Source organism: Clarias gariepinus, chromosome 11 (genome assembly GCF_024256425.1).
Source record: "Clarias gariepinus isolate MV-2021 ecotype Netherlands chromosome 11, CGAR_prim_01v2, whole genome shotgun sequence".
Taxonomy (NCBI): Eukaryota; Metazoa; Chordata; class Actinopteri; order Siluriformes; family Clariidae; genus Clarias; species Clarias gariepinus.
The window spans coordinates 7,408,642-7,422,904 of record NC_071110.1 but is presented as its reverse complement, the minus strand read 5'-3'; the positions used below and the strand labels follow the sequence as shown (position 1 = coordinate 7,422,904).

The 14,263-nt window shown below is 36.0% G+C and overlaps 1 protein-coding gene across 1 annotated transcript in view; it reads left to right on the top strand.

Moving 5' to 3' along the window:
* wdr95 (WD40 repeat domain 95) overlaps window positions 1-14,263 on the top strand; it is a 32,743-nt gene that overhangs the window by 6,857 nt on the left and 11,623 nt on the right. The window contains exons 5-18 of the mRNA XM_053507815.1: window positions 36-101; window positions 1,177-1,407; window positions 2,068-2,153; window positions 2,587-2,679; window positions 2,812-2,857; window positions 2,942-2,988; window positions 4,883-5,000; window positions 5,197-5,266; window positions 5,752-5,992; window positions 6,368-6,473; window positions 7,635-7,786; window positions 8,966-9,068; window positions 13,309-13,415; window positions 13,510-13,589. Of these exons, the coding sequence (XP_053363790.1) occupies window positions 36-101; window positions 1,177-1,407; window positions 2,068-2,153; window positions 2,587-2,679; window positions 2,812-2,857; window positions 2,942-2,988; window positions 4,883-5,000; window positions 5,197-5,266; window positions 5,752-5,992; window positions 6,368-6,473; window positions 7,635-7,786; window positions 8,966-9,068; window positions 13,309-13,415; window positions 13,510-13,589 (1,546 nt within the window). The remainder of the gene's footprint in view (window positions 1-35; window positions 102-1,176; window positions 1,408-2,067; window positions 2,154-2,586; window positions 2,680-2,811; window positions 2,858-2,941; window positions 2,989-4,882; window positions 5,001-5,196; window positions 5,267-5,751; window positions 5,993-6,367; window positions 6,474-7,634; window positions 7,787-8,965; window positions 9,069-13,308; window positions 13,416-13,509; window positions 13,590-14,263) is intronic.

Here is a 14,263-nt window from a genome sequence, read left to right as displayed (position 1 = left end):
CGCTGTTCCCCTTTAACCCTTTCTAAATGTCACAGAATGATGCACAAATCCGTGAGCTCTTCATGAAGATTGATTACTCTGGACGAAACTGGATTGGATGGGTATGAATAATAAAACATTGTTATATGCCAATCACTCCAACTTACACAATTAAAAAAAGAGCATTGTATCTAATGTACAATTACATATTTTCCGCACACTCCCATAATGAAGGACTGAATATGAAGTGATACGAGCAAATTCAGATGAAACGGTGCTTCCATTGCAAAACATCTGGTGCAAATGAAATCCAATAATCGTGACATTCATTTTACTAAGTGTTAGAAATTATAAAAAAATCTGCACATTAAGTGCTGAGGTCTTAAGAAGATACACAATTTGTTGAAGATTAAAGAAACCATTTTTCACACTTTATGCTCATATAAAGCTGTTGCACCATCTGCTCCTTCAGCTCCTCTTTTTTTTTTGCTTCCATGCAGTTTTTACACATTTAATTGAAGACATTTTAAAAGAATTTCAATTAATGCTTCCATATATACATATTCATGAAAGATATGTACAGTACCAGTCAAAAGTTTGGACATGCTTTCTAGTTCAAATAGTCTTTTTATTTCATTCTACATAGTAAAACAATGCTGATATCCAATATCCAAGATCTTCTCTGAACAGTTGATGTTGAGATTCGTTTGCTACTTATGCTGTGTAAACTCTTTATAACCACTCCAATCTGGGGTGCTTTCAATTGGTTAATTTCTTTGTCTTTGTTTCCTGGGATGGTCTTCATGAGCTGCATCATGGTGCATGATGGGTTTTGCACTTGCACTTGACAATACTGTTGTTGAAGAACTGATCCAGAACAGCTGACTTTCTTGTCTTAAAATAGTTGTTATTATAATTATAAAATAAATAATAGCTGACTGGTATTATAAACACACAACTCCTTAAATTCTGTTATATCTGAATAGTACATATGTACAGTCACAAAAGTATTATGCATCCCAGTAATAGTAATTGAGTCTGCTTCCTCTTTATGTTTCTTATCTCAAAAAGATTTTACTTGTTCTTGGCCCTAAATCCTTCTCTGGATTATGTATAAAACTTTGCAACAATCACTTTGTTAAAATGCTAACCTAATAAAGATGAATTGACCTGGGTATAATTTGTCTTTTCATTTAGGATGACTTCTGTACATACATGCAGCTGGAGTATACAGAAAAAGAGGAGTCTGTGGTCCGAGGTAAGCTGGCAGCCTTTACGTTGCCAGCCAGCATAAAGCCCCTAACGCATGGTGAACCCATTCTGAGGATCCATCCCACCCCTGATGGAGCCATAGTGACTGTGAGAGAAGATGGGACAGTCAACTACTGGAGCTCCAAGCTTCAGCTGAGAAAGACCAAAAGTGTGTTTGTGAGTAATTTTTTATTTTTTATTTTACAAAATAGTGATACTAACAATACGTCAATGTACGCAACAACAATCTTGATCATATTCTGGCACTCACTAATAAATTTAATGTTTCTTAGGACAAAAGACCTGTTTCTTTGATATTTCTGTTAATTAAAAACTGTTTTTTATTTATTTTGAATGAAATTATCAAGTAGTTGGATAAATAAATTTGATAATAGATAAATTTGTTAAACAAGATTTTGTAATGTCTGTATGATTTGCCCATTTATTTAAAATACCATTTGTGAGTTCAGGCACTGATGTTGTATCAGAAGTATTGAAGTAACAACAAGTATTTCAGTTTATACCAAATGTGGTTAATTGGATTAAGGTCAGGACTCTAAACAAATGACTGGACTTCATATACACCAAACATAAACCATGTCTTTAAGGACCTCCACTGTACACAGGGACACAGTCATGCTATAATAGGTTCCCAAACTGTTTTCAAAAAGTTATCTAAACTGCCTTTATGGTGTAGAATTAATGTGACTTTTTACTGAAACATCTTATAACAATACCATGTTTGAAATTGCTATGTGCCATGGCTGTTGGAAGGGTCCTACATAAACTAAACAATTAAAATTGTATGTACCCTTCTATTTTATTTATTTCTATAAGTATGAAAGACCCGTTGGACGTACACCAAAGTGGGCCACTGATTTCATCACAATGGCAGAGTACAACAAGCTGATCATTGGTACAGGGTGAGTTATTCGTACTATATTTGTTGGCCAGGGTCGATTCCCATTTCTGTGTGCATGGAGTTTGCATGTTCTTCCCGTGCTTGGTGGGTTTCCTCCGGGTACTCCGGTTTCCTCCCACATTCCAGAGACATGTAGGTTAGGTTAATTGATGTTCCTTAATTGCCCATAGGGTGTGAATGAGTGTGTGTGCCCTGCGATGAATTGGCACCCTGTCCAGGGTGTACCCCATCTTGTGTCCTAAGCCTCCTGGGATAGGCTCCAGGTCCCCGTGACCCTAAGTATAGGATAAAGCGGTATAGAAGATGAGTGAGTAAGTGAGTGAAAACATTTATCTAGTTTCTTGATAATCTCCCAGAAAGGTCAATTTATCCAATAGAGACAATCTTGTGCTTGAAATGTGCTTGAAATGTTCCTGGCATTTTCTGTGTCTTAGGGACCGAGAAATCCAGCTGTATGAGCTTTCTTCACTTGAACCTTACTGTCAGATAAACTCTCTCGAAACCATGCCTCTGAAATTGGACTACTGGTAAGCGCACCTGTCCAATATTGCAGTATACATTGCATTGCTTTGTAAAGCTATTATCTCTATCAATGTTCTTTAAATAAAAAGCCATACACCTTCTGTGACCGGTTAGTGACTTTATTCTCCTCTCTATAGTTATACTGGCCATGATGAATGTGCTATCATATACGGCGATACTCAGGTAAACCCAGTCCTAATGAATACACATGAACAATGGCAAGCTCATGGTCGGAGTTTGATTAATTAGGCCGCTTTTTTATCCTAGGGCTGTGTGAATATCATACTAATAACATCTGTGGGGGAGACGCTGAGGTAAACACAGCTATTAATTATATTAATTAAATCTATTTGGCTCATAAAATGTGCATGAAATATTTCAAATAAAACATGCACAACATATTTTCTGCAATAATTCTTGCTTTATTTAAAAAAAATATCTAAAAAATGCAAAAATAGATCTAACTCATTTGGTGTAACATAATTAATATACATTACTGTGCAAAAGTCTTATAACTACTGTAGAGCAAGAATGTCTGTAAAAAAGTTTCTACTTTCTTCTACAAAGCAATAAACACTAATTAATGAAGCAAAGTCAATAATTGGTGTGATGACCCGTCGCTTAAAATATAGTCTCAGGTACAAATTGTGCAGTTTTATAGGGAAATTAGCTGCTTAGTTTACTGAACCTCCTGCAGGACAGTCTTCCTAAGGATTTTGTTACACCTGCTCCTTTTTATGCATGCAAAACCCAGAAGCTTTTTTTCTGAAATATTTTACATAATATGCTGCCTCATTTTCTGGCCTACAGATGTTTTACTATAAGATAAAAATTTAGCTGGAATGCTAATGTTTGGGCAGACAGTTTCACAGTACTGTACACTGATCAGCCTCTTTATTAAAAGCATGTGTTCATTCATGCAGCAGTAAAACACATAAAATCATGCAGACGTAGGTTAAAACGTAATGCTTACTTTAAATTGTATAATGGGACAAAGTGTTATCTTAGTGCCTTTAACCATGGCAGGCTTTTTGGTCTCAGGCAAGCTGATTTAAGTATTTCAAATCTCCAAAGATTTTTCATATGACAGTCTCTAATGTTTGAACATAATGATGTGAAAAACAAGTGAGAATGCAGAAAAACAAGTAAGAATACAGGAACAACAAGTGAGAATACCAAAAAAAAAAAAAAAAAAAAAAGTGAGAATACAGAAAAGCAAGTGAGAATACCAAAAAGTGAGCATTATTCCTCCAGGCAGAACCTCCTTGTTGATGAGGGAGTTCTGAGAACAAGACTGCTTCAAGCTGGAGCTGGGATTAGGTGAGCGTATTGAAGTGGCCAGTGAGAACAGATCATGAGAGGTTATTCTTTTTTGTTTTTTCATATTTTATTTAAAGACAAAGTCTGCAGGTTTCTAGGCATATAATAAAATACATTCAGTAAAATTAAAATACACAAAAAACTATAAACAAGTCAAATAAATAGTTATGACCTTACTATAAATACAACTAAGATTGAATTTAGTCACCTTTAGTTTTGATTACAACATATAATGTGGTGTCTAGTTCATATGTGAAAATGATTCCTCATGCTCCCAGAACCACTCCTTTTAAGTTTCAGTCCAGGAATATTTTGGAATATAGCAGTATTCACTATACATGATGGATGCATTGCTTCATGCACTTCCCTTTTTACCCTGATGCACTCGTTGCTCTGGAATAGCGTCAGTCTGAACTTATCAGACCATGTGACCTTTTCATTGCTCCAAAGTCCAATCTTTATGCTCCTTAACAAATTGAGGATTTTAATTCTGATAAGCATCACTAATTCATCACTAATATGTGTGGAAATTCTCTTACTTTCACTTACTGTATAAACATAGCTAAGGTTTTTCCTGCTTTTTTTTTACCATGCAACTTCACCAAGTGTTTTTATCCTTCCAGATGTTGAAGGTTTCTTACCGCAGTTCGAGCAATTGCAAGTCTCTTTAGTTTTCTTAGATTGATGCAGCCCAATAATTTGACGCTTCTAAAATGGCATTTTTTTTTGTTTAGTAATATTGCACCATTAGGTAAGATTGATTAGCCAGAAGACAAAAAATGTTGTTAGTGTTTCTGCAGTTCATCTCACAGACAGCTGATGGTTCTAAAATGCAAAGTACTGTAATTATCCACTATACAGTAGCCCTTCACTAGACATTTCTTATAGGATGTGGAAGAAAATGCCAAAGGTTGAAAATGTCCCCAGTATTGGCATTGATTTTGCAGTCCAGTCTCCAAACGTGAAGTATATTAGTTGGAAAGTCCATCAAGATTGGGTAACAGAGGTAAGATATTTTTTCAATAATATATAAAGACGACACACATTGTAGCCTATTAATAACAACAATGTAACAGTAAACAATAGTCTAAATTTGTCAGAAACATTATTACTTTTTTTTTTTAATTACTTGTAGTTTCTAGGAGTGGAACATGATACTTAAATTATTATAATTTTTGTTTTGCTTTGACCTGTCATCTCAGCTGAAATACATTAAAAGCATTCCTGCCATTATATCCACATCAAACCATCAACTCTCTGCTCTCGTTATTGGTAAGATATAAAAGCACCCTCAGTGTTTTTTTTTTTTTCCATTAATAATGATCATTAGTATGAGCTTTGACTTCAGGTGTACAGACAGAATCTAAAACAGATAAAGGGTTGCTGTTTACCACATTGCCTGAAGCAACAGAGTGATTATCGTCTCCCTTTAATCCTCATTAAAGTCTGAAAATAGTTTTTTTTCTTTCTTTCTATTGTCATTTCTTGGAGGATAGATCTCTGCACTTACTCTACGATTAATCCATTTTATTTATTTCCAGTCTAGGGATCTGTCAGGAACCTCAATGTAATGAAATCCCATTTAATCTCATTCGAATAGCATGCCAACACAAAGGGGTTATGAGTCATCTGTCAGTGTTCCTCTGTGCATGTGTGGAATTTAGCACATGCCACTAAATTTGTCAGATTAAATACTATTAATAAAACTTAATTTTGTTACTTTCAGATATAAACCTGTTTTACTATTTTTTTTCAAGGTTGCATTTATCCATCTACCAATGTTGAACAGCAGTTAAAGGAAATTAAGGAGATGTCAGAGGGTAAACCCAAAAAAGTGGCACTTTGCATCAGCAGCCCTCAGCCAAGAGCACCCTGTGATCAGACTGTGTTTTCCATACATAAAGGAGTCAAGACTTTTGACCTGTGCAAGAGGCACAATCTGCTGGTAACTGGAGGGATGGACAGAATAATACGCATGTGGAATCCTCATGTTCCAGGGTGAGCCCTTGAGTTTTGCAGTAAAAGATAATGCCTTCTTCTAACCAAAGTGTAGGAAGTAATTGATTTTAAAATGTGGATTTTAAATTGAATAACTACCAGTCCCTAAAATGACAAAGTATAAAAATTGAGAGTAAGAGCTCCCATAATGGACAAGGCCAATATAGAGGAGGTGTAACACAATAGAACTATTGAGCTTTCAGTTGGCTCATAAGCATCCCAGACCGGGGGGGGGGGGGGATGTTCTACAGATGTTTTTAATTTTAAATGTGTTTACATGGCCTCCCTGTTCTCAGGTGTGGCAGCAATGTGTATGATCTTTCTCTGTTCTGAATAGTGGTGGCACATCTATTTTTAATGCTCTGCCAATGATAGGAGGCCCACAGGCGTTCTGAAAGGTCATGCCGCTCCCATCTTCTACCTCTGTATTTCCTCAGAGGACAGCCGCATCTTCTCCGTCTCCACAGATAGCACTGCCAGGGTGAGTGAAAAATGCGAGATTCTGTTTTGACTTGTAGGGCAAAGCACAGATAGAGGTGCAAAGGTTTTTTCTTCTGATAATTGGACAAATTTAAGAATTTGTCAGAAAGTTCAGAATTAAGTCATAAAAACCAACAGCAGAATATAAATACCTCACACACCTGAACTACTTGTTATTGTAATAGATGTCAGTAATGATTCTCCTTAAGTCACAAATTTCATGTTGATTTTTATTCACACATAAGGTTTGTAACCCTGTGTCCTGCACATTTTATTGATTTCCCTACTCACATGCTTTCACTTACTCTCTACACTGCTTCTAATGAACAGCCTATCCCAGATGACTAGGGGAACATGGCAGCAAACACCTTCGGTCCCCGTCCATCACACACTCATATGGGCAATTTTAGTATCTTTGGACTGTGGGAGAAAACTGGAGTACCATAAGGAAACCCACCAAGCATAGGGAGAATATGCAGGGACACAAGGGGTTCGCGAACCCTATACCTACAGTAGGAGGTGCAGGGACACAGTGCTAACCACTACACCACCATGTTGCCATGATTCCCCTACTGTACTATGCCAAATCGAGTCAGATTAGTTAAATTATGTCTTTTGTGTTTAAAAAAAAAAACCAAAATGTGCAAGACATGGGGTCCTCTGGGATCAGGGTTGAGAAGCGGTGATTTTGACGAATCACATGATCTCACACATGAACTTTTTGACTGCATTACATGTGGTTTAGGGCTACCGCATATGATCACATGATTTATTTTAATTTATTATGTATAAGTTATTACGTTTATCACATTTATTTAAATCAATGTGCAATGTAAACACAAGGTATAACATGCAACTTATAATGCAACTAGATTTTTTTTTCTTCACATGAAGTGTTTTCTTCACGTATTATGCTACTGATCACATGTGAAAAGTATGATCCTATGTGAAATAAGTGTGATTTTTTTTTTTACATTTTGTATTTAGGATTGAAATAGGATTCTATGAAGTTTTATGTGCCTATAGCCTGTGTGGAATGAAAAGCATGTGTTCAATGTGTATTGGCATTACGAAAAGACAGAACTGTTGATCTTTGCTGGATTTTGACATGTAGGAACTGGAAACATATATAATTTATTTATTTATCTGTTTATTTTTTAAGATTTGGGATATCCAAGATCAGTGCTGTCTGTTTGATGCCCACCCAAAAGCAAGTTGTCTACGTGGAGAGCTGTCAGCCTGCCTGTATTTCACTGCAGTGAAGAGCCTTTATGTAGCCACCAATTCACTTGCCTTACTGACCCTAAAAACTAAGTATGTTCTGTTGTACATTATATTTTTAAATGATAACTACTAACTAATAAATAAATTAGAATAATCAGCCCAAAATAAGCAAGACTGTGTTTCAGACAAAATTCTCTTTTGCTGTCTATGTCATGCATTAATGTCTCTGCTTTAAGAAAACATAATTATACTTCTCAAAAATTATCATTTAAAAATATATATTAAAAATATATATTATGTATAAATGTTTTTATGTCACTTTTTATATGCTTCCATGTTTTGGTTTAACAAAACGTTTATAGGCTGGTAATAAACGCAGATATAAAATAAACATTGTTTACCAAGTCAAATTAAATGTTATTCTATTTATTTAAAAAACTTTTGCTTGTAAACAATCATCAGTGTACTGATGTGAAATTGGAATGAAATGTTGAGTAAAAAAAAAGTTCAGGCTTGCTACGTGATACATGCAAAAGAGAAACATATTTTCGTTTAAGAAACCTATAGGTTACAGAAACCCATAGAGGAAAAAATGTCCAAATTTGACTATATGAAGGCTTTTCATAGTCCACCAGGCCTACACTGATGTACTGTGCACACAATATTGATTATTATTTTTATTTATTTATTTATTTATTTATTTATTTATTTAACCATATTAATTACCCACTTCTTATTCTCTATGCTATAACCATCTGTAGCCAGAAACCCAAGAGAGACTAATTGGCCCTGCTCTCTAGGTGGAAAGAATGTCCTTCTCCTCTGTGAATCGGAGCACTCCTAGCCAATTGTGGACATCTATTAGCTCAGTTAAAGAGCAGAGATGGGAATTCTGTGTCTTTGCAGAAACGAAAAATCTATTGCCTCTTAATTCAATTGCCACTAACAACAAATACATAATATAATATAATATAATATAATATAATATAATATAATATAATATAATATAATATAATATAATATAATATAATATAAGTTTATGAAATATTACCTATAGTAATTTGATATTATGTGATAGCTTTATAAGCTTTTATAAGGCTTTATAAGTTCCTAACTGGTATCATTCATATGATGAAAAAGAAATACGGTAGCTAGACACTCCCCAAAGACTAATTTCTGAATTCTAAAATCACTTATAGTTGAACCTGCCTTGTTGATACATATGAAGTAAAATTTACTATACTTTGTTTTCTTTCTTGTGCATAACAGATCACAGCCTGAAGGCAGCCATATTATTTCCCATAAGGAGGCAGTGCTGTGCTGTGGATACAGTCAGGAGTTTCGGCATGTGGTGAGCTGCACTGAAGCATCAGTGAGTACGAATAAACTTTCAGAAACACCTGTAAAAAGCCTGCTCTCCCCTGGTGACATGATGAGGTGCTGGTATGCACTGAGTGAACAGCAGTGTGTTTGATGACACTGTGTGTGAACAGCAGTGTGTTGGAAGATGCTCTGGGTGTGAACAGCAGTGTGTTTGACGATGCGCTGTGTGTGAACAGCGGTGTGTTTGATGATGTGATGTGTGAGAACAGCAGTATGTTTGATGATGTGCTCTGTGTGAACAATGCTGTTTAATCACAGACTTTTAAAGAGCTTCAATACACATGCCAATTTGGCAAAGATTTTTGCAGTCAGGGACCTCTAACTGTAAAATATAAATTCAACAGATATCCTCGTCACAGAGTAATTAAACTAATCCAAGTAATAATGACATTGCTACACTGCCTGGTTAAAAATGAAAAAAAATTCAGAAGGTTTAAATTATTGGGCTGCATCGATCAAAGAAAACAACCAAGGAGATTTTAAATTACTGTAACTTCTTTAGAACCCTTTAACACATGATCAAAACCTAGAGGGATAGTGCTGAACTGTCAACTTTGTGGAAGAAATGTGGTTGAAGAAAAATCATAAAATGTTCATGGTAAAAAAAAATAAAAAATCAACAGTGAAAACAATAGATATTTTTAATAGGAAAAGCAAAAGCATTTCCATACACAAAGAAATGTGATGAGAACTAACAGGATTGGGACTTATCAGCTGTGTGTCAATAAAAAACACTTGTTAGTGAGACTTATCATATAAAAAGGCTTGCTAGGCTAGTTAGAATAAAGATTAGACTTTGAAACAATGGAAATTGGTTGTATTGTCTGATGCCAAAGCAATGAGTGCATTGGTGTTAGAATAGAAGCGCATAAAAGATGCACCCAGCATGGATAGTGCCCACTGTACAAGCCTCTGGAGGCAGTGTTATGATCTAAGTTGGCTTCAGTTTGTCTGGTCAGACTCAAATTGTGAAAAAGGGGTTATGTAAGTATGAGGAATCATTTTCACACATAAACTGGCCCCCACATTGTGTGCTTTTTTTGCAGTGTATTTTGATGAGTACTAGAGCTATTTATTCCTGAACTTTCCTTTGACTGAATAAATTTAATCCAAGTTTATCTTTTTTATAGATCCAATTCTTTGAAGCTGTGACTAATCAAACTGTAGGACTATAAATACTCAAGAATGCATAATGTTACAGTAGTTACCCAATTGGAATGGTTATTACCGTCGCGCTCACCGCTGTGGAAAAACGTCAGCGGCCAAAATAAATCAGTTGCATTTCAAAGTCATTCGTAAAATGGCCGCCAGGTGGCGCAAAGTGACATTTTCGCTCGTTGCAGTAAATACAATAGTGACTGTTATATAGCGTATCTCTGTATCTGTTTATTGTTATTTAAGTTCTGGGTTGAAGGAGGGTTCAGATACTTTAAACACATTGTTGTGTTGCTCATGTTGGGTCATATGAGATGTAGTGGGTCATTTACAAATGAACACCTGGTTGGGTTATTTTGACCCAACAACTGGTTTATATTTATTATTCTCTCGTTTCTCCAAATGGCAGCCTGTAAAATGTTCGAAATATTACTGTTATTGTGTCACAGGTGTGGTTTTAAAAGTTGTTTAGGCAGGGAGGCGTGTGTATACAGCTCAAAACCTCCATCAGTTATTAAAGATAGCATCTATTTAGAAAAAAAATGCCTGAGCGATTTCGGAGCTTCAGGAAATCTCCCGGCGCTCTGCACATAACACCGGGCCAATTCATGTCAGAAAGAATTTATTAACGTTTTCTAAACGTGGGCTATTGTTTTTACTTATAATATTTGTTGATTTAATTTAAATGAGGTTTGGGCTCAGGACTTCGATTCGGCATCGTAATCCTCCTCTTTAATTTACTCCGTAGTCTAAATCAGCACTCAGCCGCAAGTTTTTCAGAGCGCACCGGCAGAAGTAGACTAATGATTATAAATACGTCGGAAAAACAGCAAGAAGACTGACCATTTAAAAAAACGTTTGCGTTTATTTTCTGACGCGCTCAAGTTCACCAAAAACAATACAGAACAGCGCACCTTACAACACTTACAAAATCATAACGTTTTTTTTTTCGTTATTGTTGAGTCTTATAAAGGCCATGTAGCTTATATAGTTTTATTATATAGTTTTTGCACATTAATCTGAGTCCTCATCTGTTACATTTTTGAGGACAATAGTTTTTTTAGCCTGTCACGGCATGCGCCCAAATCAATATCGCTTCTCGCTCACTAGTTAGGCGGCCTCCCCTTTAGATATGCAAAAAAGCGGGGCCGCAAAATTAGGCACGGCTGGTGGGCTATCCTTGCTAATGATCCCAGGCTTGCACCCCGCGCTATAAAATACTCGGGGTTTGTTGGGTTACAGTAGATTTTACTACGCGGTGTGAGTGCGACGCGCGCGCAACAACACGGAAGTGCGGCATGCAAGCGGGGCAAATGGACCGCGCCCCAGGGACTTCAAAGAAGTGAGAGATGGAAGGGGCCAGTCCGGCCATCCACGGAGAGCAGAGTCAGAGCAAGTGGACGGAGGCAGGAGCTGCTGTCCTCACGGGCCCACGCTGCCAACCAAACCTGCACGTGCATATTCCTTCCTTTTCATCCTCACTCCTTTAACACTTTCCTTCCCATTTTTTCCCGTAAGACCTCGCCTCGTGTCCGTGCTTTATGGTGCTGTCCGTGCAACATGGGTCAAACCCGTTACAGATCATAACAGTCTACTGCATTTTATTCTTATAATAACGCAAAAACACAAGCGGGGCTAAATGACCAACATCAGCTGACGCAGTAGAACGTCCTGACAATGTTATAATTTTATGGTCATTTAATTTAGTTAATAAATCTACTATAAATTTAAAGAACACAAGATATAAGATGACACAAAACCCTAAATGCGGGTCTGTTCTAATTTCACGTGATAAAAAAAAAAAGATTTAATTTAACTTGAATTCTACATTTGTACTGTAATTTTAGTACTGTGATTATGAATTTGTTTAACTACAATGTTTTACTTGATTTTAACCGCTACTACGTGCAGCTCTAAAGGAGCGTGTCTCATTAATCCTGCAGAGAATGAACTAAGGCATGAGGCGTCAGTCTATAGTTAGCACCACTTAGCGGTAAAAGCCAGCAAATGCACAAAGCCAAATGCTGCCGCCGAGCGCCGCGACGGTAGAACCAACATTCCGATTAGGTAACCACTGTAGGTAGTATTTTCCACTATTTTCACAAAAAATATAATAATAATAATAATAATAATAATAATAAAAATAATACATATCCCAGACCCCACTCTAAACTAGTGCTAGTGAAATACAACATAGTTTAGTCTACATTGTTGATGACTTAAGGATAGACTTGAACTGTGGTGCCAGCTCAGTGTTAGAGCCAATGACCTGCTGATTATTATTACATGCCTCTATCTCTTAAATCTCTCTTTGTGTTATACAGTATGCCCATAAGGACACATCAAACGATAATTTATTCTTCCTTTATTACATTTTAAATGTAACATTCACTGAATACACTAAAGCTACATTGTGGAACTAAGAAAAACCAACAATGAGATATTGTATCTGTTTACATTTACAGTTACTTTGGTGGACAAAAATTAAAAGGGAAATTTTATAACAGCAAACTAAAATTTGTAAAGCATGCTTAGCTAGAGGCATTTAGCATACCTTTCAAACAAAAAGCACTGCTTAACTTTCCCACCATCTCCTAGGGTACATCAAGATAATTTTTTTGTTCTAGCACCTGGGTGGTGGAATAAACTTCGTCTAGATGTCCGAACAGCTGAGGCATTGGCAGACTTCGAAAGATGTTTTACCTGTTCCTTAAGACCTACCTTTTCCTTAAGTATTTGTTATAATTAAAAGGTATAATTTGTTAAAATAGGGGTTTTAACTGAAGGTCCTGGTATATACTGGTATACATAAAGACCTTAAAGATCTGTAAGTCACTTTACAAAGGGTGTCTGCCAAATGCTGGAAGTGTACTGTAAATGTAATTGTAGATATAAGTTATATTTGTAACTTATGAACATATAAATAAACAGTCACATTTCATCATTTGCAGTGAAATAAATATCAATGTTTGTCCCGTTTCTGTGTAGCTACTCCACATGACTATATCAATCCCTTCTTGGCTGTTGCACTCCTTTTTGACGAGGGCTTTCAAAAATTATTTGCTCTGTTTCAGATTGTAAAAGTCTGGGATGTGGACACAGGAAGTCAGCTCTTTGAGTATGGAGGTTCTCATGGAGTCTCTGCAATAACCTGCATGGCATTTGATCCAAAGGGAAGAAGGTCTGATTTTTCAACATTTATTATTTGCATGTGCATCAAAGCATATTTTACTTCTTTTTTATTTCTTTAACTTTTTAATATTCTTATTTTAAAGGCTTGTAACTGGTGGCAGAGATGGCTGTCTCAAAATCTGGAACTTTCACAATGGTCACTGTCTGAAGATACTGAGACAAGGTGTGTTAGCCCATCTCAGTTGTACATAGGTTTAAACATTTTATACCTGCAAGAAAAATTAAAATGTACCAGAGGTCATAGTTTGGCATAGTTGCAGAACAAAAACTATTTATAATCTCAGCCTTACAGTGGGCTCTTTGTTTTTAACTTGTCTTAACCACAATGATAAGCTGTATAAGTAATGTTATTACCTGCATCCTAATTCACTATACTAAGCTATACTGTACTATATAAAGTACATGATCATCTTAATTAAATGTGTTTAATTAGCCAAATAGATGGAAAATCAGAAAAATGGCTAAACATTTAATTACTAGATTTACACAGTTTATTCTTTATTATTTTCCCATTTTTAGCTGCCCAGTTTTGGTGACCGTGTCCTCTGTTGTCTTAGATTTCTGTTTTTGACTGACAGATATAAAATCTGATTCAAGTCTTTGCAGAAGTCTGATGTGTTTGGAGTTCTGAGATTTGGAGTTTGGAGTTCTGAGATTTAGCTTTTATTCTCATCTTGCTTATTATGAGATTTAACATACACTTCCTGTCAGCCCAAACCTGTTCAGCCATTCTACTCTGATCAACAAGGCAGTTTTTTTCTGACAGCTCACAGCTGCTTCTCACTGTGTGCCTTTTGTTTTCTCTACTGTACTATGAAAATTCCCAGAGATCAGGAG